At 49.3% G+C, this 27,213-nt stretch overlaps 2 protein-coding genes across 2 annotated transcripts; both read right to left on the bottom strand.

Moving 5' to 3' along the window:
- Positions 1 to 234: 234 nt before the first annotated feature.
- Positions 235 to 2,076, bottom strand: LOC112897353. Its single transcript, XM_025965636.1, has one exon. It carries the CDS (start codon positions 1,906 to 1,908, stop codon positions 499 to 501), a length of 1,410 nt encoding a protein of 469 aa, XP_025821421.1. The 5' UTR covers positions 1,909 to 2,076; the 3' UTR covers positions 235 to 498.
- A 21,971-nt stretch (positions 2,077 to 24,047) lies between these two features.
- On the bottom strand, positions 24,048 to 26,697 carry LOC112897826 (probable trehalose-phosphate phosphatase 6). Its single transcript, XM_025966215.1, has 8 exons — positions 26,281 to 26,697; positions 25,992 to 26,132; positions 25,838 to 25,909; positions 25,604 to 25,705; positions 25,442 to 25,495; positions 25,257 to 25,358; positions 24,838 to 25,149; positions 24,048 to 24,655 (listed from the first exon to the last, which is right to left on the bottom strand). The coding sequence occupies exons 1-8, from the start codon at positions 26,551 to 26,553 to the stop codon at positions 24,590 to 24,592; spliced, it is 1,122 nt and encodes a 373-aa protein (XP_025822000.1). The 5' UTR covers positions 26,554 to 26,697; the 3' UTR covers positions 24,048 to 24,589.
- Positions 26,698 to 27,213: the final 516 nt, after the last annotated feature.

The following is a 27,213-nucleotide window of genomic DNA, read 5'->3' as shown; positions in this document are numbered from 1 at the left end:
ACGCGGCATCCATCTCTCTCGCGAACCTATCTCTATCTCTATCTGTACCTACCAGCAACCGGCCGCTGCGGCTTGCGTGTGAGGAAAGCTAGCGAGAGGGGGGGGGGGGGGTGACGGCAACAGCGCGTACAAGGACAAGCACACGGCCGCCGCTAAGAGCAGATAATTAAGCTACTGCTAATACATAGTACCGCTGATAGCGCATGCCAATTAAGAGCGCTGTCCTCCGGTCCCTTAACTTCTCCCATGCTCATATCATGTGTAGCCATCCAACTGATGATCTCAATTGGCTAACGATCAACGAGCAGATTGTCAGAGCAAAAATGTGATCTTTTTAGCTTTGTCTAATCTGCACCGGCATATGGATGCAATGCAAATAATTCGACAGCAGCAAACAAGTAACTGATCGAGCGAGCCATTTCAAACAGATCAAAATCTGATTGATCTCTCGACATGTACGCGATTGGATTCTTGGAGAGGAGCAAGTGAATCAGTAGCCTACTCTGATGCACCGCAGACCCACGAGTCCGCGCCTCGCGTTCGCATGGCCGCCGTTGGCGTCGTTGTCGCCGTGGGGACGCCGCCGGCCGGCGGGCTCCGCCCGTTGCGCTCGAGCGGGGGCGGCGCCGAGGAGTAGGTCGCCTTGCAGCCGCCGACCAGGCCGGACAGCTCGTCGTCGCCACGGCCACCGTTTCGCGGGTGCAGGTGCGCGCGCGCCCCCTCGGGGCTCATGGTGCTCCCGCGCGCGAGGCCCAGGAAGCCCGCCGGGTCCTGCGGCCTCGGAGCGGACGACGGCGCGACGCCGCCGCGGTCGTCGAACAAGGGGTACTTGTTGGCGCCACCGCCGAGGGCGCCCTGGAAGGAGAGGTAGCTGCTGCTGCTGCTGCCGTGATCTTGCGTCCCGAGAAGAGCGGGCGGCGCGGCTGCTGTGAGCTGCTGGTTGTAGCTGTCGTCGCCGGACGCCACGGCCGTGGCGCCTGCATGGGTGACGGTGCTGGCCGCAATGGCGACGCTGGCCGGCGCCGGCGAGGACGCGGGGGGCGGGTACGCGTGGAGTTTGCTGTGCGCGAAGGGGCGGAGGAGGTACTGCGGGAGCGCGGCGGGGCCCGCGGAGGAGGAGCGGGAGGGGAAGAGGTTGTCGAGGCGGGAGCGCGCGCCGGCGAAGGGCGGCGCGGGGATGCCGGTGAACTCCTGAACCATGGCGCGGAAGTTGGAGGTGTCGGTGGTGAGCACCGTCGTCGGCGCGCGGCGCGACGCGCGCGCCCGCTTCCTCGACCCCCGCGCCGGCGCGGCGGGCTGGACCGCCGTCGCCGCGGCCGCGTGGTCGGCCGCAGGCGCGGAGGCTGCCGGACCGCCATGGCACGGCGGCGAGGCCGGGGTGCCAGCGCTGGCTTGCGGGAGGGGCGCCGCCGTCGGGCACCAGTGCGACAGCGGCGGCGCGCCGAGCTCCTCGAGGCCGTAGATCAGCGACGACGAGCCGCCGCCGCCGCCGAAGCCCGGGTGGGGGCGGAGCAGCGCGGAGAGCGGCGAGGAGTCGGCGGCTACCCCGCCGCACGCCGCGTCGAACTCGTCGTCGCCGCCGCCGCTGGACGACTGCAGGCTGCCGCTGTTGCCGGAGTCCATCCCGCCCACACGAAACGTACGCGCGCTCCGGCGGCCGGTGAGGGCGCTGGGCCGTGGCGGGGCGAGCGCAGCCGCCGCACACCAAGCTACGACCTTAGGGTCATTAACTAGTTGCACCAGCGGAGGCAGTCGGAGCAGGTCTCCGGACCTTGGAGAGATCCCAGCAGCCGAAAGGGAGGAGACGGCCGGGGAGCGTCGAAGCGTGTCCCCGTGTGCACGGGCGCTCGCGGTGGTTTTGTATGGAGGCGGACGTCGAGCGGGGGACACCGGGCCTGGCGAGCGCATGATTAGGCGGCTGCCCGAAAGTTGCGTGCGGGCAGCGATCCAGAGGTTTATTCGGGTCAGGGGTGGGGGCGTCGTGGGTGCTGCACCGCTGCCGGCCTGCGCGCTCGTTCGGGAAAGCGTCGCCGTCGGCAGGGGGGGAAATCATGGCGTGGCGCCTGCTTTCCTTCGGGTTTAATCGGCGGTAGAAAGGGGCCTTTCCTTGCCTCCCATAATTGATTGAGAGGAGTACCTTAAGAACTATAACCAGACTTGCAGTAGTTTAGAACCGCAGTAGATAAGTAAGCTAGATGAATGATCCAATTTAAAAGGTAGTGATTAGATACAATGAAAACTGAATATTCAGAAAAAATAAAACCATACTAAGTCGAATGAAGAAACTTTTTTATATGAAGCTGGTAGCTCTCAAAGTGCTCTACAAATTTTGTAGTTGACAATTGCTTAATTTGAAGTCATTTAGATTCCCAGATATTTATACAAAATTCAGCTACCATGTATAAAGAGGATGACAAGGGGAGAGAGAGAGAGTGTGCGCGCGCGAGGAGGGAGGTCACATATAGGTAGATTAGGGGCGGCCTCTGGTTCCAGAGCATTTCCCTTTTGCTAAATTTTTATGCCCAAATGCTGATTTTTGAAAAATTTATCCCTCATGCTTAATTCCAGCACATCCGCGTGGTAGAAAAAAAATGGCATGCCGAATTAGCAGCATTTCAGATCACTACGCCGTGTTGGCCGTCACCAAATTAAACCACACTATTGCTGCCTCATTTCCTGTGCCACGGGGATTCCATCGATGCTGCGATACATAGCTGGTCACACCATGTTAGTTATCGATGTCGCTGAGCAGTAGCTGAGTATTGGTGCCATGAGTTGCCTACACCTACATGGCCTGTGCGTCGAGCCCAAAGGTTGAACCAGGCTCTCCAACGGAGCCTGCAGGCTCATAGGTCGATTATATTAGTTGGGACTTGGGAGTTGGGTAAGACATGCGTGTGTAGAGAGAGAGAGAGGTTACACTATTTGGTTAGTTGCTGATCGGTGTTGTCCATGCTTGTTATATGCATGCTTCTGCTGGGTTGCTTCTTCCATGTCACTACGAGTATCTGTATAGTATGTGCTACCATTGAGAGGAGAGAGGGTAGGGCGAGGAGATATGTCTATGAATGAGGTGGAAACGCTAGCTAATTGCCTTTTACGTTTGAGAAGTTCGTCCATCACTGTCTCTATTATTGGGACCTATACTATGTCATACTCATGTCTGACGCTAATTTTCAGCACAAACATTGTTGTTTTTTTGGTATCTCCCTAGGTTTTCTTCATCCCGGGTAGACGCTGCATGCGCCCGTAACTCCAAGAGACCAAGAATATACAAGGCTCCTTTTGTAGCCCACCAAATGGAAGAAATGTACCACGAGATATCAGAATTAACAACTTGGATTTCGGGTTCCAGATTGAAATGTATCCAGTTCCAAAAATGGTACCTCAGGTTTAGTTTAATACCCCTCATGTTATAATTGGTTGGCACCCCCCTGATGGTTGTCTCACAGCCTTTTTCTCCAATCTTTCACTTGGGCAATTGAAGACTTTTTCTAAATACAATCTGTTCCAACGCCTAACGCTTCCGCTCGAGCTCCAATACTTAGGATTGTTGATGAGTTTATTTAGTCGTTCATATACCTGAAACCAGACTCCGCCAAACTTTCAGCAGCGTTAAATAAATAGATTTTACGACATTCCCCTATATATATCATCATCATTACTTTGAAAGGTATACCTGATCTGAGGTCCGATCCAAAGAGGGCAGGAAAGTGTACGTATTTCAGCGAATCACGGCAAAGGTGCCAAACTGCCAATAAGAAATTAAAACAGCCGGCCGGATTTTTTTGGATGATACAGTATACTCCCTCAGTCTCACGAAGAACGTTCGTTTAGCTTTGAAATTTCGTCCCATAAATACTGTTCGTTTAGATTGTAGTAAAGTCCATCTCATTAAAGCAATATCAAATACCAAGAAATAATTACATAGAAAAGGGCATGAAGCCAATCAAATACTTAAGTAGATGTAAGTTTTCTTGTTCCAATGTATTTGCATTTATTGAGGATCTAGAGAACCAAAGTCCAAATAGACAGCACGATCTTCAATCACAACTGCTATAGTTAATTAGGGGTAACATGGTCATTTTCCACATAAAAATTTTCTAAACGGATGGAGGGAGTAACTTGCAGATGCTGCAAGCTCCGCATAATAATTGTGCGTTGACAATGCAACAGTAGCAGCAGATGGAAGTGGCCCTCACCGAACTTTTGTGCAGCAACAAGTGGCTCCCTACCAAATTCCTTGTCCCCGGCCGCGTGATAATTGCTGCTTGCACCGGATCGCTTCTCAAACGCAAATGCCCATACCTTACGTAGCCAACGTATACTCCCTCCATCTCGGAATATGATATTTAGATAAGCCAATTAATTCGTTCCATTTTGTAAACTGTTCGTATGACGTTTACTCCCTTTGTTGTCAAAAAGAATGTATACTCTGACGTTCAAACTTTCTCTCACAAAGAATACATTTTTTCCCTTCTAGATCAGCCATGTGAGGGCCATCTATCTAAAGCAACTACCACACTAACAAAAGATATGTACAGAGCAGTGCATGGCTCCAATCAAATGATTAATCAACGTTAATTTTCTGGTTCCACTACATGAACATTTATTCAGGATCTAGAGAACTGAATAAATGATACAGCTTCTATCATGAGTAACTAGAAATAACAAGGTTATTTCTCATTACTAATAATACGTCTGAAATCCACTAGAAGTGCATTGTCCATTTCACATTTATATATGTAATCCTTAAGTTGACGCCAAAATTTTGTAAGTACATGTATGGAAACCAATGGAACTCCAGGAGGAGCGGTTTGAGTCAGATCTGTCAGGGATTTCCAGTCAAAGATGACATGGCGGTCATCAAAAGCGACGTGGACTTGGTCAAGGAGCAACAGATGGAGTTTGAATCGGATTGAGATGACGTCATCATGAAGATCCTAAAATCCGATTCCTTTTAGAAAGCTTTATAGATATAGTAGTTTTTTCTTTTAAAGTTAAGTTTGTAATAGATTGTTATCGATCAGGAGTCTTAGTTACAATCTGTTACAAACTAACCGATTGAACTACCCACAAAGAAATCCAAGATAGAAACTGTTGTATCTATAAAACTTTTCAAAAGAAATCGGACTCCTGATCGATCAAGAAGATCCAAGATAGAAGCGGTCAGAGTTTTGTAAAGGATAGTCATCAATCAATACAACTTTTCTCGGTATTTTGCCAAAACCCTAGGAGTAAGAATAGAGTACTTTTTCTTGGCGAAATCTTCAGCAAGTAGGGCTGCATTGGTTCGATCTCCGGCTTGTTGGTAAGTTCGTATCTATCAAATTATCTAGGCTTTAATTACCGGCGCACCGTTGTAGTTTCGTCTAGCTTCATCTACCAAGTTATCGATATCTGTCAAGTTCTTGTAAGGCTGCATCGTTCGATTGCTTGCTAGTTCTTAAAGCTCCATTTGGATGTCGATATTGGAGGGTATGTCATTGAATTGGGTTCAATACCAAATCGGTCATGATATTGAAATGGGTATAATTCGAATTTTGTTGTTTGGATGACCATGATATTGGATTTTGGAATCCTAAAAGGCACTTCACTGCGATTCCTGTTTGGATGTACAAAATATGAAATTGAAAGAGGGGAAGGCCATGGGATGATATCAGCCGAGGAGAAGAGAAGGGGGCGCTGCTCCTCTCACCAGCGGGGATGACGACGCCGCTGGCGGCAGACCGCGAACTCCGCATTGTCTCGGAGGGAGGGCGGCGACTCCATCGGTGGGGAGATAGAGGGGCGGAGGGGTGGGGAGACAGGGGCCGAATGCGGCGGGCCGTGCGTGTGATGGCACAGCCACGCAGGGGCGCAACGCACCGGATGAGCGGAGGGTGGGTCGGCGCAAGGATGCGACGCGCGGCCGGCGAAGAGCCGCGCGAGGCGCCGCCCGCCAGTGCCGCGTGTCGTGCTCCGCAAGATTCACCATCCGATTTCGCAGCAACTCCTTATTTTTCAAGTAAAAGCTTTACCCACAATCTTTTTTTTGAATTAAAGCTTTATTTGCAATCTAAGCTAGTCCATTTCACCTGGTGTGAATTGTCCCTATAAATGTACTCTCAGTTTTATTTGTGCGAGTATATATTAAGGTAGGCGAAGATGTACCGAGGGACTTGTAATCCATGGAACCGTATCATTGCACGTTAGTTGTCGTCAGATGGTGAGATAGGACCGTGCAAACCTCCTGGCGTCAAAGGTCCCGGTGGCAAATGCTATATCTATCCGGACCCATGGCGCTAGTCGATATGTGTTCATCAGGGGTAGTGTGCTACATGCAGATAGAGAGACACAGGGTGCGTCAGCGCTGAGTAGTGTGGTGCCCAGTGAGGACGAGGAGCCATCATGGTACACCGGAAGGTGATGGCTACGGCGTACTTACCTTCTAATCATGGGGCAACGCACACGCGCGCGCGCGCACACACACACACACATATATATATATATATATATATATATATATATATATATATAGTCTATTTGGTACTCACTGAGCTAAATAACATTCAACGCACCGGTGGCGCCGCTAATAGCTCCAGCGAGCTGAATTTATAACCAATCACACCCCTAATTACTGGAAAAAAAAATTTGGTGCGGACGGGCCGCAAAGTGGTGCCTGCGAACCATCTTTGATTGTGGACGAGTGGCAAATCCCACGGCCCGGTCGTTAGACGCAAGCCTGCCTAGACGCACGCAAGCTCGGCTCGGCTATGCTTTACGGCTCCGTATAGCTCTTGTACAGAAACGAAACTGCCGCTACCATCGTACGTATACCAGTCTCGCCGCCATCGTATACCACTCTCGAAATTCTTCGATCCCACGCCGCCAATCGTGCGATTCCAGTTCTGGCAACTCCTTCGATCACCTTCGTCGTCGTGGTAAGGCCCACAGTCTACATTTTCTTGGTAATACCTACGATCCTGCACTTAATCATCATAAAATCTTCTTAGCCCTAGCAGCAGCCGTCATGGAGGTTGATTCATCTCTCTGTGAGGACGCCACCCCGGATGTAGATCATGATGTCGCCGCCGGGAGTGAGGATGTTGAGTTCAGCACACATGAAGGGGATCAGGCAACTTATGAAGGAGATTAGGCAACTCAAGGGGATCAGGCAACTCATGAAGATGATCAGGCAACTCAGGTAAGGTCACGTAGTTCATTTGATCGTCTTTTTTGTTCAAACAGTAGATAATACATGAAGCGAGATTATGATATAAAACAGGTGGTTGATAAAACTAGGCAAAGTTCAATCGCTCCTAGAGTTGGAATGGCTTTCGAATATGAGGACAATGCCTATAAGATGTACAATAAGTATGCTGGGATAATTGGGTTTAGTATTAGAAAGAGCACCACAAAGCGCCGACCAGATGGCACTATATATCAGAAATATATAGTTTGCAGTGGCGAAGGATATGGTAAACCTGAGTCGTCAAAGGGCACGACACGTACAGGATGCGGTGCTCGCATTCAGCTTGTTGTCAGTAAAGAGGGGATTTGGACAGTGAAAAGTGTTGTACTGGAGCAAAATCATTACCTTGCTAGTCCAAATAAGAATAAAAATCTAAGGTCCCAACGACCCATCTCAGAGGCGGATAGAAAGCTAATTGGTCAGATACGGAAAGCTGGAATGAGGCCCGCCCAGGTGTTTGAGTTCATGCCAAACGATATGTATGGTCAACTTTCAACTACGACAATTCTATCAATCCAAGGCTGTTATGCTAATGCCACAATGCCGGACTTTAATATGCACATAAATTCTTCTATTATGGATGCTCATGGTATAGAAGGAGGATACACAAGTCTCTTATTTGGAGTTAATAAAAATGTTGCGTCAGCCATTAGACAATTACATTTTGATGGAGTGCTAGATAATAAAAATATATGACTGTACTCTTTGGCTTTTATATGAAAATATATGACTGTACTCTTATGACAGAACTATTTTGATTATCAGCTGATGGAATTGGATTATCCTGCATCTTGTTTATTTACTTGTATGCTGATGGTTCACTGAGACAGTTCCATTTAGTATGAGCTGATGCATTTGGACTACTCATATGTTTCTTCTCGGCAATTTATCTTTGAAGTGAAATGCTCCATACAATTTGAAGCTTCATCCAACTCTTGATATTGCTGCTTCTTGTCTAAGTAAAACTTCTGTCACTGAGGCCGTTCGACATTCTCATGCCAGGCAAGAACTCTTCTTCGTCATCTCAGGAAACACTTGATTGGCTTGAAGACCAGGTAAGCGGATCAGTTACAGGGATCAGGACGGGGGAAGGGCCGCAGGGGCACCACACTGACAGGCTTGTGATCAGCTGATGAATCGGATGAGGGTGGCAGTAGCGCAGCGAGGATCTCCGTTGCCGACGGCGGCCTCCCGCGGAGTTCGGGTCCTTTTCCGCGAGCAGGCGAAGCACCGAGCCGTAATCCTGTTCGAGTCTCCGCATTGCGAGCCGAGCCGAGCCGAGCGTAAAGCGTCTTGCGTGCGTATACTTGCGTGTAACAGCAGGGCCGTGGGATTGCCACGCGTCCGCAATCGAGGACGGTTCGCACGGCACCGCTTTGCGGCCAGTCCGCACCAAATTTTTTTCCGGTTAGGAATTACTACCCCGCGACACCGCAATCAACGCAAGCATGCAAACCAAAAGAGTAAAAAGCAGACCCCATTTTACAGTCCATGTTGTTTCAGCGGAGGTGTTCTCTGGAAAAAAAATGGAAATTGTTCAAACCGCTCGGGAATTGCGCCGTTGACAAAGCTCGATTGAAATAACTTCCCCAAACCGATCCCCTTCCCTCTGATGCCCCCATCCCTCCGCCCCGTCCTGGCACCAAGCGGTGGCGTCGACATCGGGCAGCCTGCATCGGTGAAAGAACCGTCCAATTTAATATCATTTTAAGTGAAATCATCGGTCCTTATCGTAAAGATAAGAGCTAACACGCGCTCGCACAAATAGCGCGCCATGGGTTAACCCACATCTAAAAACTACCAAGGACCAACTTAACTTTTCGCCGAAAATAATATTAAACCCGGTAGTCCGGGTATGTGCTCCAACATATGCCCAAGATCATGCACATGCACATACCGTCATAAGCTCATATGTGGCAGACCCGCCTGAATTACTCCGGCTCAAGTGCGTTAATGATCGCTATGCAGCTGTCATTAATTCAACGCACTTCAAACGGAACAATCCATTGGTCTGTCGGATCTCCGCCCGATACAACCACGGTTCAACAGGGTCGAAGCAGGTTTACCTCGACCTCGCATGAAGGCGAGTTTACGATCACAGAACAGCTCATCAAACTTTAATTTACAGATATTCGAATATTATTACAAACCAGGGTTAAGCTTACGTAAACTTATACAACAGTGTTCAGACTGACAAGCAGAACAGCTTGTCCAAACTCACAGCGGAAAGAAAAGATTGCGCGACTATACACGTCGCGAAGGGGGACACCATGCAGCCCAATGTGGCATGGCGAGGGGAAGACAGCGGAAAGGATACGGGCGGTGGAAGAGATGACAAGACGACGCGTGGACGAAGGAAGCAGAGCTGCAGGCGCTCGGGGGCGGCCGGCGGCAGAAGGCACGCGCGCGCGGCAGGGAAAACAGGGGAGCTCGGGGACTCGAGGAGGAAGACAGAGGACCCAGCTGTGAAAAGCAGAAAACTCAGGGGCCTTACTGTAAAGCATGGACAACTTTCACACCACTGCTCAAATGAAGATGGACCCAAAAGCAAAAGTGTGTAGTTTTTCAAAATGCACAACTTTGCTTTAAGGTTCACCCACAGAAGAGCTAAGGTTTTGCAATCAAATTGAAATTTAACAAGATTTCTAAACTTTGCATAAATCCTATTTTAAAATTACACCATATTTACATCCAAAAGGTAGTTTCACCTATTTTTGCGTTTTAAACATAAGTTTTTATCCTTTACAAAACAACCCTCATAATTTCAAAATCTACCCTCCATGCTCACCCATTTAGCATAAAAGGACCCTGATTTAAATACAAACATACAAACAATCACCTTTGCTTATCATTAACATTTTTAAACACACTTTTGCTATATTTTGTACATAACTACACACTAAAGATTTAGGGTGTGACCATACTATTTACCTGAGTGTCACATCATACGTCACCAATGATCCATAAAGAGCAAGTTTTAATACAAAGTTAAGCAACTAACCATTACAACATTAATATAAGGGAAGGTTCCAAATCTGAAATTCAAAGGTTCAAATAAGGGATACAAGCCTCGGGCTCACGAATGACATTAGAAAGAGATAAAAACCATAGAGTTTAACATTTATCATGATAATCCCAAGTATGATACGCAGCGGAAAATATAACGATAAAGAATAATGGCGTCTTGCTCAAGGACACCATTAACCGCGTTGGCCTACTCCTCGCCCGCGCCGGATTCGGCGGGGTAGAAATGGCCAAACACCACTTCTGGCTACCTGCAACTTAGTATAATATAGTAACATGAGTACAAAGATACTCGCAAGACTTACGCGAATAATTAATAATCAAGGAGTATGCATATGAAGGCTCATAAAGAGGCGTTAGGGTTAAGTGATATTAGTTAAGCATGAGCTCCCTAATTCCACCATCTAGCCTCCTAGCATTTTTATTTACTTGCCCAACCCACCTCAAGTTTTAGTTAATTAAATTAACCAATCCCTAAACATCATCAAGAGGTAATATGCAACAACCACATGACCAAAACTTCTACGAAGATTTCGTAGGATAAAGAGCTTGCTCATAACCGAGAGCGCGGCAATTCGAATTGATCAAATAACCTTATAAGGGTGTACATCTTTACCCACATGACACAAGGACCATGCAACTCACCCAACCAATCATGTTGGGCAAGGGGTACTCGCATCAACCTTTCCCGATAAGTTGTAACCGTTGAACATCATGCCTAACTTGCGCGGAGAGTTACCTAGGTCCACCGGGGACACCCCTAAGCCTCTCTACAAAGCCCTATGGCCACGCATCTAGGACCGTGCATCAGCAATTAGAACTAGAGGGTAATTGGTTTATCCACCCCATGAATGGATATGTGGTAGTACGATAAGTGCTCAATTTCCGAGGTCATCCATGGACGGTCCTTAACCAATTCGAGCGGACTAAGCCTCCGAGACTCCTTTCCCTAGGCCATACCTTCCGCTCGAATCATGACATAACCATCCCACTAATCCCTTTTCCGATCTTCCGACAAACAAAGAATAAGTACGAACATACTAAGGGTAGTGTAGTGAACAAGGTAACCTTATTCTAATGTTTCTTGCAAGTTTAAAAGCCAACTCTAAGCATGACTAAGCCTTTGCTAGATCATTTAGTTGCTACTACACGTGACAAGGACATGAGAGCGAAAACAAGGAAGGTCATGACAAGTAAATAGGATCGACGATGCAATAATAAACATATAGCATATACATATATACCCATTGAGATAACTAAGTCTAATCAAGTTAAAAAGGATCAAGGGATCATGCTTAGCTGCTTACCTTGGTTTTCTTCTTGTTCCAAAACACACTCGGCTCCCGGCTCGGTCCCAACGGTCTCGGTGGGCTCAACGGGTGCGTCCTCCGACGTCTCGGTCACTATAATGCATGAATGAGATGTATACATTAGGATGATGCCAATGATATGAACATGAGATGACACGCAATAAAATGGCAATGGAAGAAAATTTTCACTCCAATCACGGAAGCAAAACGACCATGGCACAACAAGCTCGATTACTAATTTTAATTCTAGTACCGAGGCGAACTTTGCTTAACAAGGCATCTAACAAGCATAAATCATGATTTAAATTGGGCACACAGGGGATCTCAAAATAAACCCATGAGAGTTGAAGTTGCATCAAAAACATCTTTGTGGAATTACTTATGTTATTTATATTTTTCAGCTCCTAGACTCAAGTTAAATCTTAAAAGGTACTTAAAGCATCTCTATAAATTCTTAAACAATTACTGGAGACAGAGGACACGATAACAAAAGTAACAGAAGTGGTTTTATCATTTTATCAATTTTCAATCAAAAGTTACACATTAAACAATTTTGCAGGCAGAATTTAAGTAAACACATTAAAACTCTAGCAAACAGCATGAAAACACTTGCACAAACTATATCATCATCTAGTACTTTCAGTAAGGATTCTAACAAAACTTGATTTAACATTTTTAGAGCATCACAAAATAAGTTAAGCATTTAACTAGGTTTAGAAAGAATAAATTATAACTCAAGGCACATGATTTTAACATGCTCAAACTTAGTTTCTCTAAATAGATCTATCACAGAGGAGTCAAACAAATCTAGTTTCACAATTTTTGGAGACCTATAACATTTTCTATGCAATTTAGAAAATAACAGCATGAAATGACAAAAAGAAAAAGGGCAGCAAGCGCTAGATCCACCCGGATCTAGCGCCCCTGGGCGCCAACAGGCGGGCCCAGGCGGCCAGCGCACGACCCAGGCGAAGTCAAGGCCAGCCGTGGCCTTGGCTCGCCACGGGCGCGGCCAGCGCACGCCCGCTGCATGGCCCGCGCGCAGACGCGCGTGCGCGCGGCGCGACGCCGTGGATGCCAGCAGGCGGAGGAGCGGCAGGGGGCGCGAACGGGCGGGGGCGGCGCGCGAGCGAGCAGTACGGCGCAACGGCGATGCTCGCCCGCGGCACGGGCGAGCGAGGCGAGGCGGGGAGCGGCGGCGCGGCGGAGCACGGCGGCGGCGGAGGGAGGAACATGTCAGGGAGGAGCTGCGGGCGGAGGGGGAAGCGGCGGGCGGCCGGAATCGAATGAGGAGGGGGAGGAGGTGGTGTGGACACGGGTAATCGGGGCGAGGCTCACCGACAGCGGCGGGCGGCGGCGGCCGGCGGAAGGAAGAGGAAGAGGCGTTCGGTGGCCCTAGGGTTGGAGAGGAGAAGGAGAACGGGCGCGTTCGAAGGGGAGAGAGGAAGGCGAACGGGTGGGCACGCGGGATAAGCCCCGCCCCGGGCCACGTTGGCCAACCGGCGGGCGCGAAACGACGCACACCGCGCGGCCGGCCAACGGGCGGGCGCGGAGGCGCAGGGGAGATGGAGGGGGCGGCTGACGCACGGGCCCAGGCGCGCGGGGAGAGAGGGGAGAGGCTGACAGGTGGGGCCGGGGGAGGGAAATTACCCGAAAAAGAAAAACCCAAATTCAAAAATCTAAAACTGGTAACTCCCTGGCTCCAAAATTCACCAAATTTTTACTGAAGCAAGATCACGCTACCAAGAACATAATGCAACAACAAATACTCAAAAATCCATTAAATATTACCCACAATAATTCATCCAAAACTGCAGTTTTCTAGATTTCCAAGATTTTATGGCTCGTAAAAGACATCCAAAAATTGAGGAAAAATATCTACAAATCACCATTTGAAATCTAGTATTTGAATAAAATCTTTGGGGGCGCAGTTACATAGCAAAATTTGAACTTGCTTCACAACCTACATTTAAATCACACAAGAAAATGGATGATCACTAGGTAATTAAATGCACATGATGCTCCTTGATGCTTGGATGATGCTCATGATGATGTTGTTTAAATTTTAATCTCGTGATTTTAAATTTTGGGTCGTGACAATCAGGTTACATTGGCTCCTGTTAGTGACTACTATAAATTAATAGAAAAATGAATTCATTGCATTATTATATATATTACCTCAAAGTATGGAAAAAATCTTCCCGGGCTGGTGGATATCTTTGGATGTGTTTCCGTAGTTCTCATGACAATAAGATCACGAGACAATACACATAAAGCATCCAAAACAGCATTAAAATATCTACTAACAGTCTCTCCGGAGCGTAAGAACTCAAAGCCAATTGATCTATTTGTCCATCTGTGACCAACAAATTTCAAGAACATAGCCACTTGTTCCTCAATTGACACATTGATACTATCCTCTAACAATCCACGGGATCTTAAATGACCACATAACCGGTGAAAAACAACTTTACGCATGCGCAACTCACTAATACAGTTGGCTTCAGTTCCATTATATAAACAGTTTAACCTTTTTTCTCTTTCCAAATCTCTTTCTAATAAAGAACCGTATTTGGGCCTCCTCATGAACCTATGTTCTTGTAACTTGTACCACAACATGCAAACACAAATGGCTATGCAAATAAGCAACCTTCTTCTTCGAATGTTATAATCATAATAATAATACTCAAGATAATCCTCCATTGCACCCATCTATAAAGATTTAAGAACTATTTTAGAATTACAACGCATACGACATAAGAAAAATCAAAATCTAGAGAACAGTTATACCTTAAATTAAAGGAGAAGATGACTGTTCTCGCTGAAAAAACACCTGCAGAAAAGGATTAAAAATGTTACTTGTGTACACGAAATTATCAATTGGGGGGTAAGAAAATTGTATGAAATTTTCAATTGGGAGGGGGGGGGTTAGACATGTGTAGGGAAACAAATGATAATTGGCTCTGAACTCAGAGGAGGTGGGGGGGGGGGGTAGACGCCGCAGAAGCAGAGGAGGTGGGCGGAGCGGAGGAGGCCGCGGCCGCGGGCGGAGGGCGCGGGCGGAGGAGGCCGCGGGCGCGGGCGGAGGGGGCCGCGGGCGGAGGAGGCCGCGGGCGCGGGCGGAGGGGGCCGCGGGCGGAGGAGGCCGCGGGCGCGGGCGGAGGAGGGCGCGGGCGGAGGGGGCCGCGGGCGGAGGGGGCCGCCGGCGGAGGGGCCGCGGGCGGAGGAGGCCGCGGGCGGAGGGGGCCGCCGGCGGAGGGGGGCGCGGGCGCGGGCGGAGGGGGCCGCCGGCGGAGGGGGGCGCGGGCGTAGGCGGCCGTGCGCGGAGGGGGGCGCGGCGGATCTGCCCCGGCGGTGGATCCCGCGGGGGTGGGGGGGGGGAGCGCGAGGCGGAGCGGTGCGCGGGCAGAGGGTGGCCGCCGGGGAGCCGCGGGCGGAGGGTGCCGCCGGCGGAGGGGGGCGCGGGCGTAGGCGGCCGCGGACGGAGCGGGGCGCGGCGGGATCTGCCCCGGCGGTGGATCCCGCGGGGGTGGGGGGAGCGCGAGGCTCGGCGGGCCAGTGGGGAGGGGGGCGCGGCGGGCGGTGGCCCGGCGGCGGGCCGGGGAGGAGGGGGCGGCGGTACCTGCGCCGGCGCGGACGGGAGGACGAGCTCGCGAGGGTGTGGCGTGTTGGGTGCGGCGGCCAAATCGAGCGCCGCACCCGGTGGCGTGTTTTGCCGTGGCGAACCGTTGTGGCGTGCCAAACAAAAGTGTGGCGCGCTAACGTTAGCTTGCCTCCAAACGCCTGCCTAATACTGTGTGGCGCGCCTAAGTTTAGGCGCTGGCGCCTTAGGCGTGTCTCCAAACGGCCCCTACATCCGCTGGCTCCCTGTACTCCCCCGTCGCAGCTCCCGTGGCGCCCTGTACTCCACTGTCGCGGCTCCCGTGGCGCCCGTGCATCCGGTTGCAGTGGCTTCCAGCGGCGCGCATGGGATCCAATCGGTTCCCGCGGCGCCCGTCCACACGCGGCTTCCAGCGGCGTGCAGGGGATCCAATCGGCGACGGTGATTCAAACGGCAGTAACCCAGGTGAGTTCAGGCGCCACCGCCCTCTTCCTCTGCCCCCCGCAACCCAATGCTACATTCGATGGAGACACAGGCCACGGTTCCTGATTCACCGGCCTGATGCCTGCGCAGCAATCCGCGCCCCCCTCCCCACCCCCCCTGAAGTCCTCACGCGCACTAGAATTGGCTGCCCCAGGCATCCTTGCTGTTCATGGATATTTTTAGGCAATGCTTCCCGTGATTTCTCAAGGAATTGCTAGCCTTTTCTAGGTAACACCTGCTGTGAAGATTTCATTTACTCATGCTACAGTTAAAAATTACCGCAACCACTACATCCATTTACTATCGTGCCAGAGCATTCATCATTTTTTTTAGGTCCTGATAACACCAATTTACTAATTACAACCGATTATATGTTCTGGATGTTTCGGTTGCATCGACTCCTAATGGGCATGGGCAATCAATTTGGCTATATAGTCCATTCACTTCAAAAAATAAATTGAGTCAGATTAATTACTCTACGTCTAACTACTTTTTTGTACGAATAATTACTCCGGGCATCTTTTGCAAATTTACTCCTTTGTTCCCATGACTAACTTTTGCAAATTATTCATTGTTTCCCTCATTACGGTTTAACTACACCTAGAATCCCTTCATCAACTGCAATGAACCTCCGTGGAGAACGCACACACCGCATGCAACAAAAAAAGATCATGCATGCATCATTACGGTTTAATTGGTTGGTCGTCGATCCTTCCAGAAGCACGAGGATAGGGCAGTGATCACGCCTGTCCACTTCACAACAATGGTGGGGTGACTGCATAGTTGATGGCAATGAAAACCTGGCATTAAAACGATCGTAACTAGAATGTTGCACGATCTTTACTACCCACAATGAATAGGAGCAACAGATCATATAGAGGGCTCGTCGGAGCTCCAGCCAAAAGAGGCAGCACGTGCAAAATATTACAAACTCATAGCCCTCCTAGCCCATTTTAAAGAATATTTTAAATTTAACCCGGTTATCATTTTATTTTCACCTCGTAGCCCATTTGGTCCCCTATGGCGCCTGCATGCAGCGGGACAGGGCTGCCACGCCGGTGGGCGCACTGGTGCGCAGCATCAGGCTGTGCTGACGTGGCCGACCTTGTCCACTGGTGCTTAGCTGTAATTTAGTTCTTAATCTTCTGATATATGACTGTGCCTTACCCTTGTGTGTCGCCAGACTATGCAATGACTCTTTATCTTCCTTAAGCTGGTTTTTAATTATATATCTTCCTTTGCATTTTGTAAAGGCCACCTCTAAAAAAAATGTACCCCCATTATCTTAGAAAAATCCAATGTTGAATCTAGCCCAGCAGATCCACTATCCTAGCGTTTCCGGCCCATTAGCTGCGTAGCCCTTCTCCGGTGCAGCCCATTCTACAGGCGTGGACAACCTTCGCGTTCTTTAAAGACCACTTACCAAGAAAAAAAAAATCCTAATACACGCTACTAAACGGTGCACAATCGCACCCATACGAGCAAACTCTTTAAAATAAAATAAAAAACTGTTTCTTCACCATGCCGATGACCGCGCGCGCTTCCGGAGAGGTACGGTCGTCGATCGAGTTGGAACAGCTTGTGGCGGATCGGACGATCGGAGGCAGGAACAGACCAACGTGCCAGGTGATGTGCTGCTGCTGTTGCTTGACGGAGGCAGAGGGGATAGATTAGGAATGTAAATGATATGGATATTTTCAGACCGATCGATCGAGAGAGGTCGGATAGTGATTCGGATATCTGAATATTTTTTTGATATCGGATATGAAGTCGGATACTTCATTCGGATATCGGATTCGGATATGAGAAGGGTAATATCCCAAATCGGATAATAGATTCGGATAGTTGCATTATACCAATATATACATTAATAAAAATGTATTTTAATCTTTAAAAAATTATAACTAATTTATTTTAGATTAGAAAATATAAAATTAGCACCAAAATTTTTCTAAAAATATAATCTATCTAATGGTATTCTATTGGAATTGAATGTTATTTATTCTTAGTCTATGTTTGAGAACTAAACTCAAACTCTAGCAATAGTTAGACTTATTCCATTTTAATAAACTTAATATCGTATAATAATTCAAACTCTAGAATAATTTGATCGCTTCTACATATTTATGCATTTAATAATTTAGAATATCAATATTGTGTAACTAAGTGTCCAAAATAGTATGTTATCTATATTTAATTTGGTTAATAAGCATGAATCTAACCTACTAGAACAGATGAATGAATTTGAGTGCTTGTCAAATATTATCAATATAATAAGTTATAATGTCATTAATTGAGTGTCTCCAGTGTAAGCTATGTAGCAAGTTAAAGTTAGAATGTCATGTAATCGAATCTCTCTCATCTATGTCATAAGTTAGAAATATCATGCAATTATTTGTTAATTTGCTTCATTAAGCATAATTTCAGTTAAAACTTGGACTCTTAGGGTGTTCAAATATTACAACACGTGTGATATGAATAAATGTTGTCTTTACCCGATATTCGAAGAAATATCTATGTTTGACATTTTCTGCATCCGGTTCGCTCTATATTCGATACAAATCTATTCGTAGTCATAATCGAAGCAATCCATATTCGTATTTGTACCCGAGTCTATCCGTGTTCGAATTCGAATCCGATAGAAAATGGGCCAATAATGGTAAAAAAGTTATAGTGGGCTAATAATTATATTCTTAAGCTGTAGTAAAAAATTCATACTCATTGGATCATGTATGCTCACCATAATTGGACCACGAAAACTGTATCTATAAATTAATTATAGAAAAGCACATATGTAAAAGTACAATAAATCTTTTTACTAAATTATACATATCATATGTTCACTTGTGGAGTCCACAAAATTGGATTTTTTTTAATTTATAATTTTTTTATTTACTATAATTTTTTAAAGATTCAATCAAAATAAATATAAAAGAAAAAGAAGTAAACCATTTAATGAAACCAGGCAGGGAGATTATATGTCGGATATCGCGAGTCCCGCGGACGGTTTCATTATCTAGAAACATGGATTCATCCTAAAGGGAGGTAAAAAGAACAATTTCGCTAGGCCCTACGAACGGGGGCTCCTAGCTTCCAGAAGGTAGAAAGTCCAGTGATCTTGCAGCCCATTAAAGCCCATCAGGCAGCAGACAGTAGCTTACGCCCCAAACAGCAGCACACGTGCAAGAGGCAAGACTCGAGGTAGCAGGAAAGAAACAGGCTGCTGGTGCTGGTACGTGTTGCTGCCGTCAGTGGAGGGAGGTTCATCCGTAGCCCTGCGTGGTATTTTTTTTGTTGTTCATACTTCATTATGTTTTTTCTACTATAATCTTTGTAATAGTACATTCAACATTTTGGACAAGCTAATTTAACTATTTTAAAAGACTAATTCAACACTTTAGAAAAACTAATTCAATATTTCTTAAAAAATGTTGAAATAGTATATTAAAAATGTTTAAATGACATATTGAAAATGTTGAACAAGTATCTTGAAATGTTGAAATGTTAAAATAAAAAGTTTAAAGCACCATATTGGATCTCATTTCGTGGCATCAATTCCAACGAATATTATGGTTCAAGCGGATTTTAATTTAGATGAGCGGTTTAAGAGAAAAGATCAATTGAAGTTTGAAATTGATTTAGCTTCCCATCCTCCACCTCCAATCTAGTCGCGACACGTGTCCATCCTACTGGATGGCTTCCCGCCCGCGCTCCTAGCTTGCTGCTGTCGTGGGTTACTCGGAGCGATCCAGGTTGCGCGAGTCTCAAATAGTGGAAGGTACGTAGCTTAAAAATCTAGGGGAAGACGTATAGGATTTCCGGCTAGGGACTGCGGACTGCCGTGAAAGGGACAGACGCACGGCCGGCCCGACAATCTCGCTAGGCCACCACCGCACAAAAATGGGCTGCCAGCCTACCATGATCTAGATCTACTGCCGTAGCTGGGCCGAACCACCCGTCCAGGCCCATCCCCAGAGAGGAGGCAGCAGAGACCTGACAGATTCCATCAAAAATATATAATATAAAAAAAATCCCAAGAATACCAAACAGAGGCTCCCCAGAGACCTGACGAAATATATAAAAAGTCTAGTACAAACAAAAAAATAAGCCGGATACTCTAGGCTATGTTGAACTAGTTCCAGTTTTCAGAAAGCATTCGTCCAACTTTGTGTTCCATGTTTCGGGTGGCAGGTTGTTACCGAGCTTTGTGTTGTAGTAGCGTTTTTGTCCGTGCGGTTTGTGTTTTAGTCCGTATTCGTATCTACTTCTTGCGCTGTCAAAATTCTTCTCATTGTTACTGAAAACGAAAACGAAAGGGACGGGCTAGCCAACCCGGGATTCGACTCGTACCTTCTTCAGTTTTTTTTTTTGGGGTGAGGAACCTTCTTTAGGATTGAACCTATTTTCTGATGAATGCTGTATCCATTCCATTTCCTGTACAACAATCACATTTATACTTCGTCTACCCCTAAATATAAAGACTCCTCAATTTGGCTTAAGTCAAATCATGCTAGTTTGGTCAAGTTATGTACAAGAAAGTATTACAATAAAAGTAAGCATCATTAGATCCATTATGAACATGTTTCTTTTCATAGTTTATTTTGATGTTAATTAATAGCCTTACCTACAAATTTGATCAAATTAAACTTAGGATACTTTGACTTGAGACAAACTCAGAAGTCCTTATATTTAGGGGTGGAGGGAGTACATACATGAAATTAAATAGAGGAACCTAACTACACGCTGCAATATATATCCGGCCACTTGAATCCCAATGGACAGACATTTCCGTGAGGCGCCTCACTCGCTGCACCAACATTGGATGGAACAAAAGTGTCACCGAATTTAAAGCGCGCGTCCTTTTCATCCCAGCCTAATATTCGCGCATGAGGAGGCTCACAATGATTGCCCGACCTCAATGGGAATGTTCTTCCTAACCAACAATCCTTAAACTACGCACAGAGATGCCCTAGATTTAGGCTAGCTAATGGTGGAGAAAGATCTACACACGAACACACACACCAGCCAGTTATGTGCACATCAAGTGTGCATGCCTCCTCCTCCTAGCTTGGCCACCAATCATCAGTACCCCATCTCCCACTCCCTCTCTCCATCTGTCCCCACACACTAGTGAAGGAGAAGTGACTGGAAGCTTGCTTCTTCTTCTTCTTCTTCTCCTCCTCCTCCTTCGTCTCGACCCTCGGCACCGGGTGCATCTTCGAGTGTGTGCTTTTGCGAAAGCACCAACCCAACAACAACCCAAGTGGAATCCAACTCCTCCCATTGCATGCAGCGGCTTGGCTGCCTAGTGGAGGCACCTCGCCGTCCCTCTCGCTGCTAGCTAATTGGCTCCGAAAAGGATGTCCTCCGAGCTAGGGGGGGGGGGGGTGTAAAATAATTGGCATTATCCCAGATTCCACTTGGCGCCTTTCGATGTGGGGCTGACTGTGATCCAGGGTGGCCAATGGTGATCCCGGATCGGATCGCTTCGCCGTCGATTGCAAGCTTTATTTCCTTTCAGATGTGAATCGAGTAGGAGATATATCTCTGAATTTACACGTGTGCATTTCCTGAATGCGATCACTAGCTAGTATATGTAATGTCTTGGATCATGAGAAAAGGTGGAGCAGAAGAAAGCCCTTGCATTGGGCTGCTGGTAATGATTGCTTCATCTGTGGGTGGCTGGGTGGGTGGTGGCACCTCTTCGAGACGCTATAGGATGCAAGCACGCCTGAGCTGTTTCTGTAACTGACGGGCAACAGACAGTAACAATTCTTCAGTAATTTGCAGCTTCAGCTGCTGATCAAAGCTTCGGAGGTTCGGTCCACACGCACAGCGAGATAATGGGCGAGAGCACTTTGCAAGTGGGCAGGGAAGTGACTGTTTGAAGCTTCTGACAGAGCGCCCCCCCCCCCCCCCCTCTCGAGATGACACGGCGACAGGAACAAGCCGCGCCATCAAGAGCCGAAACGTTTCGTCAGAATCGATGCCGAAAAGAGCTGGCTTGTACAACTAGTCTTTCGCGACAGATCAATCCATGGATGGTCGTACAACGACGGCGACGACGGCCACCGGGACTTATCCTACTCTTATCCTGCTACACCTAGCTATACCGGTCAATCCGTGTACCGGCGCTTGATGGCGCGAAGAAATCAGGCGCGTCGCTGTCGAAGTACATGGAAAGGGAGACGGTATGGAAAGAAACCACGGCCGGGGTCCAGCCGGTGACGATGCAGAGGTGAGTAGGTGACGGTGGAGGAGGGGTGATTTGGCGACCGGTTAGTCCCCAGGTGCTCGCCGGCCAATGATGTGGTACCTCGGCGGAACTGAATGAGGATGGATGTTCAGTTATATATTCAGACTTCAGAGTGAGGAAAGAAAAATCTATGGACAGGAAGCAGGGGATCAGCTGATAATCACACGCATTCATCCGGATGTTGAGCCGAACGAAAGGGAGAGACTTGTTTGAAAGCGCTCGGAAAGTTGTACTTGTGGCTTCAGTTTTTGTTTGAAGCGAGATGGTGGCTTTGGATCCTTTTCTTTTCCTGTCATAGCAGTTAATCTGATGTCGAATTCGACGGATGTTCCTCCCAATTGAAAAGGACTGATGATGACTGGTTAAGAGGGTTTCTTTCCGTCTTGAAAACTAGTAATAAATACTGTTCGAAAAGGTCGAAACCGTATAAAGAAGAGTATTTATGGACTAAAATGACGTCTTTTCTGCAGCTATTCTTCACTAAAACATGATGTATCAATGTGATTATGGTACATACCTGCTGATTTGTGGAATCAACAGACAATAGGGGTGTTCAGATCACTGTTGATTTTAAAAGGGAGAGAGCGTGAAAGTTACATCAAATAAAATAAATAATGCCTTTTAAAAATACTACCAACTGATTATGACTGAGACCCTAGAACAAATACGAATGGAAACAAAATCGATGGAGTCTCGTAAACAATCTGAATGTTTTCGACCCCAACACGTGCACCAATCGCGATGCAGATCGTCCGAGGGCTAGAAAATTGAAGGGTTGGCTGGGAACAAAACAATCCAACCGAGCGTATATACATAAGCAAAAGTTCATTAAAGATGCGATGGCATGGTGAAGCGTAAAAACAGTTGAAGCCGACTTCTTTGTCTTTTCACACCAGTACAGTGTTGGCTATACGTGCATATTTTGGCTTGTGTCGAATTACAAAAGGCGAAATTGACCTTCTCTCGGACAGTGACAATTGTCATGTTTTTTTTTTCTTTTCGCCTTGTTATGCGTCCGTTTCAATCATAACAGAGAAGCTTTGGTGTGTCGACCGGGACGAGTAGACCTGCAGAGAATGACAGCAGCGACTGAAGCGAAGTCCTGCACGGCCTTATTACGCCGTGACTCGAGATAACCCGTGCTTGCTACTCTCTCTGCTCCCTCCGTTCCAAATTATAGACAAATCTTGCTATATATCTGGATATAATATTTATCTAGCTATACAGTAAAAGCTATATATTTAGATTTATCAAAACGACCTACGGAGGAAGTATATGGTACCGACAGCTACCCACTTAACTAGCTACGTGCCTTCGTCTGTTCGTCACACGCTATAGAGAAAAAAAAAGTAGCTAGTCTGATACGTGAGACCAGCATGCAGTTGAGAAGAAGAAGACCCGCCCCTCGTACTTCAGAAAAGAAAAGAGCACCGCTCTGCTTCAACCTAAGGCATCATGCAACTCTGTCCTGAAATGCTGATAGATGAAGCATCTCATTTTTTTTAGAAAACCATGACATTGGGGTGTTCATTAGAATGCCGCCGTAATTAACAGCGGCGAGTAAGAGCAGTTGGCAAAGGTGGAGGTCCACTCGTACTTGCGCATCCCCTGTCGACTTCTCCTCCGGCTAGCTAACGCCCTACCTTGACCTAGTTTCTAGAATACCCCTTTTAGGAATCATATCCTAGCTAGCCAAACGGACAGATCGATCGTGCTCTCTCTCAAGGGGCTCCAGGAAACGAAAAACAAATGCTGACAAGAAAGCAGGCGACTTTCAGGAGAGCCTTACTTTCGAGCAGATAACATACACTGCACACTACTAGCTGCATGCTGGTAGCATGCATGTATGGGTGGTGGTCCAGCAGGGACATAGATCACACACATCCTGGATGGGAATGGCATGGATGTCCGGCTCCAGCCAAAAAGCAGTACAAGGTCCCGGCCAGCGCCTCCACTTGGATCGGTGTAGGCGGTTTCCGTGGCCCTTTTCAGGGCTCCAACGGCCCTTCTAGACCACTCAAAGTCCACTTGGATCGTGTGATCCCTGTGGGAAGCTGTGCGTGTAACTGACTAACCGTGTATATTGAGAACAAGCCGGGATATGCAGCAATCAACAGAGTAGAATTCAGTGAACAAGACTTGAGATTTGAGCAGAGTGGAATATTCCCGTAGCTGGATCTCCATTTCATACATCTTTTACACGAATCAGAATTCAGGCGGCCACAGTAATAATAATAACACTAATTACACAAACTGAAGCCGCAGCACGTTCTTCCTCTTGTTTTTTTTCCCTTTTTGGCCTCGCTGCGCAGCAGCCAGATCGCATCGTCTCTAGCAAGCCAGGGGTCCGGAAAGCTGCTCAAGCTTCTGAGGCCCTTCCTCTACCCCCGGCAACCACAGGGCGCGCCCCCCACCCGTAAAAAGAAGGCGGAGGGCCCCCGTCGCGGACGCACATGGCTGCGCAGGGCGCAGTGAGCTCGGTAGGGTTAATTAACGTACGACACCACACGCGGGAGCTGAGCGGCGCGGCGCCACGCCAGGATACGCTCCCTTCTTCTAGTTTTAATCACCCGTGATTATCGAAGATGTGTATATAATATATATGATATATACTGCTAATCCGTCTGGTAATCGATCTCCTCGCGACCGGCGGCGGCGGTCGGCGTCGTCCGGCCGGCCGGTCACCACTTGGGGCGGGCCTTGGAGAGGCGCTCCCACTCGACGAGCCGCAGCAGGAACTCCATCACCTGCACGTCACAGCGACAGAGGAATATGTGTCAGCGTCGCGGGGCCGGGGCGGGCAAGTGGCGGGGCGGAAGCGGACGGCGGCGGAGGTAACCCGGCGACACCGACGGCGCGGCCCCCCGGCAATGAGCGGGAGGAGGACTCGAGAGAGAGAGAGAGAGAGAGAGAGAGAGGTAGCACTTGCCTCGGCGGGCTCCTGCAGCGAGTAGGATGCGGAGGTCTCCTTGGGGTGCTTGGAGACGAGGATGCCCACGCCCTGGCCGCGCCTGCGGAGCACCTTGAAGGCGTCCTCGTCGGTGCGGTCGTCGCCGATGTACACGGGGAGCACGTCGGCGCAGTCGGCGAAGCCCAGCGACTCGAGCAGGAACTCGAGGGCCTTGCCCTTGTCCCACTTGATGGTGGGCCGGACCTCGAACACCATCCGCCCCTGCGTCAGCTTCAGCTTCGGGTAGTCCTTGAGCACCGACTTCACCATGTCCGCCAACGCGCTCCAGCTCTGCCGCACGGTAAAATATCAGAAACTTTAGAAACAAGATGAAGAGAGAGGAATTGAAATTGAAGGAACGTTGTTGCATTGGCCAATCATGATTGCTGGAGTGCTACCTTCTCATCGACGCATCTGAAGTGGACAGAGACGCAGAACTTGTTGTTCTCCACCTTGGCTCCAGGGATGCTCTTGGTCTTCTCCACCAGAGATTCGTGCACCTGACGATGAGATGGAATTGTTGAGAGCATTGCGGAGGACGATCGGGAAAGGAAGAAGGCGGCCACGTGAGTGTTGATGGTACCTGCTCTATCATGGGCAGGAACTGGCTGGCCGGCTGAAAGAGGACGCCCTTGGCCTGCGAGCCACACAAAGGGGAAGGCAGAGTAGGATAAGTATCTTCCCCCTTTCGGGTGGTGGCCGGCGAGCGCGGAAGTGGCAAGAACAGAGGGGGGCTGATGGGTACCTTGGCGGCCCTGGTGTGCCGGGAACCTTTCGCGGGGCCCTTGATGTCCATGCCGTGGCTGCCGGCGTAGTAGAGCTCCGCCAGCTTCACGAACTCGAACACCTGTAAGGCCAGCAGCAGGCAGCAGGGTTGAGTTCATTTCATTCAGTGTGGAGGAGATGCGATTGGCATGCGCGCTCGATCCGTGATCGATCGATCGATCGGTGACATTGGGCGATTGGCTGATGGTCGTACCTTGTCGCGGCACCGGCCGCTGACGATCGCCGTCGGGAAGTGCTTGGCGACGCTCCGCACCGCCCGCCGCATCTGGGCACAGGGAGAAGAGGTGATCAGTCAGAGGCAGGTGATGAAGCGCGACGAGTGGAGGAGGGGAAGCAGGCATAGGTACCGTGTCCGACATGTAGGCGGCGTCGGGGTCGTCGACGATGGGGGAGAGCGTTCCGTCGTAGTCGAGGAAGACGACGATCTGCTTGCCCTTGGACGCCGCCACCACCTGGTCGAACTTGCTCAGCGCCGACGGGTGCTCCACCTGCCGATCGAAACGAAACAGAGGAGCGCGGTTCAGCACAGACAGTAATGAACAGAGAGCAGCCACCAGGGCAGCTCATGTCTGGGCGCCGGCTAGGCATTGGATTAGATCGGAGGGAATCAATCGAATGCACGGAGGGAGCACGCACCATCCAGGCGGCGCGCAGGTCCTCGTCGACGCCCGCGGCGAGCGCGGCGGCGGCCCTGGCGTGCGTGGGCGAGGAGGCGCGCATGGACTCGACCCAGCCGCCGGGGCGAGCGCCGGCGCCGTTGGCCGCTCCCATCTGCAGGTACTTCTTGCGCACAGCGGCGCCCGGCGCGGCGGCCCGCGGCGGCGGGTACGGGAAGAGCGGCGCCGAGTTGGGCGGCATCGCGACGGCCGCCTCTGCCGGCACCGGCACCACCACGCCCTGCTTCGTCATCGGGCTAGCCGCTGGTCGATCGAAGGGAAGCCTTGGTGTCGGAGTAGCCGAGCAACAGTTAGCTAGCGGCTGCGCTGGTATTGGAACGCCTGGGACTGGGAGAGCAGAGGTAGGAGGAGGGCGAGGGGGAAGAGGGTGTGTGTAGAGGACGCGAGGAGGGAGGCGGGTATTTATAGTTGGGGGGCGGTGGCGCGCGGGCGGAAGCCCAGAGCGCGACGCGCGAATCCGTGGCCGCGGGTCCCGCGACGGTGGTGTCCGGACCCGGGGGCGTCCGCGGGCCCCGCCACGCCACGGCACCGGGCGGCGGGGCCGGAGAGCCGGCCGGGCCCGGACGTGAGGACATCCCCGGCCTCTGGGTCGCCGAGAGGTCCCGGCCGGGATCGCTAGCTCCGCCGTACTGTACTGCACACAGCAGCGACGACCACAGCTCGTTTTGGCATTGGCTCCGGCCGCGCCCGCGTCCGGCTCCAGGTCAGGGAGCGGGGCCAGGGCGGGGCAGGTGCCCCCCGTGCGGCCGTGCCGTGCCGGCACGTGCGCCGATGCAAGCAAACATCCCGCCGGTGAATGAATATACAAGGACGACGTGCCTGCTGGGAGCCTGGTTTTCGGTTTTCACGACGCGCGCGCACGCAGGAGCCACGCTGAGCGAGCTCTGAATCG

The sequence above is a fragment of the Panicum hallii genome, chromosome 6 (genome assembly GCF_002211085.1).
Source record: "Panicum hallii strain FIL2 chromosome 6, PHallii_v3.1, whole genome shotgun sequence".
NCBI classification, from domain to species: Eukaryota; Viridiplantae; Streptophyta; class Magnoliopsida; order Poales; family Poaceae; genus Panicum; species Panicum hallii.
Note: the sequence above shows the minus strand (reverse complement) of the source record. Positions and strands in the feature narration are given on the sequence as shown.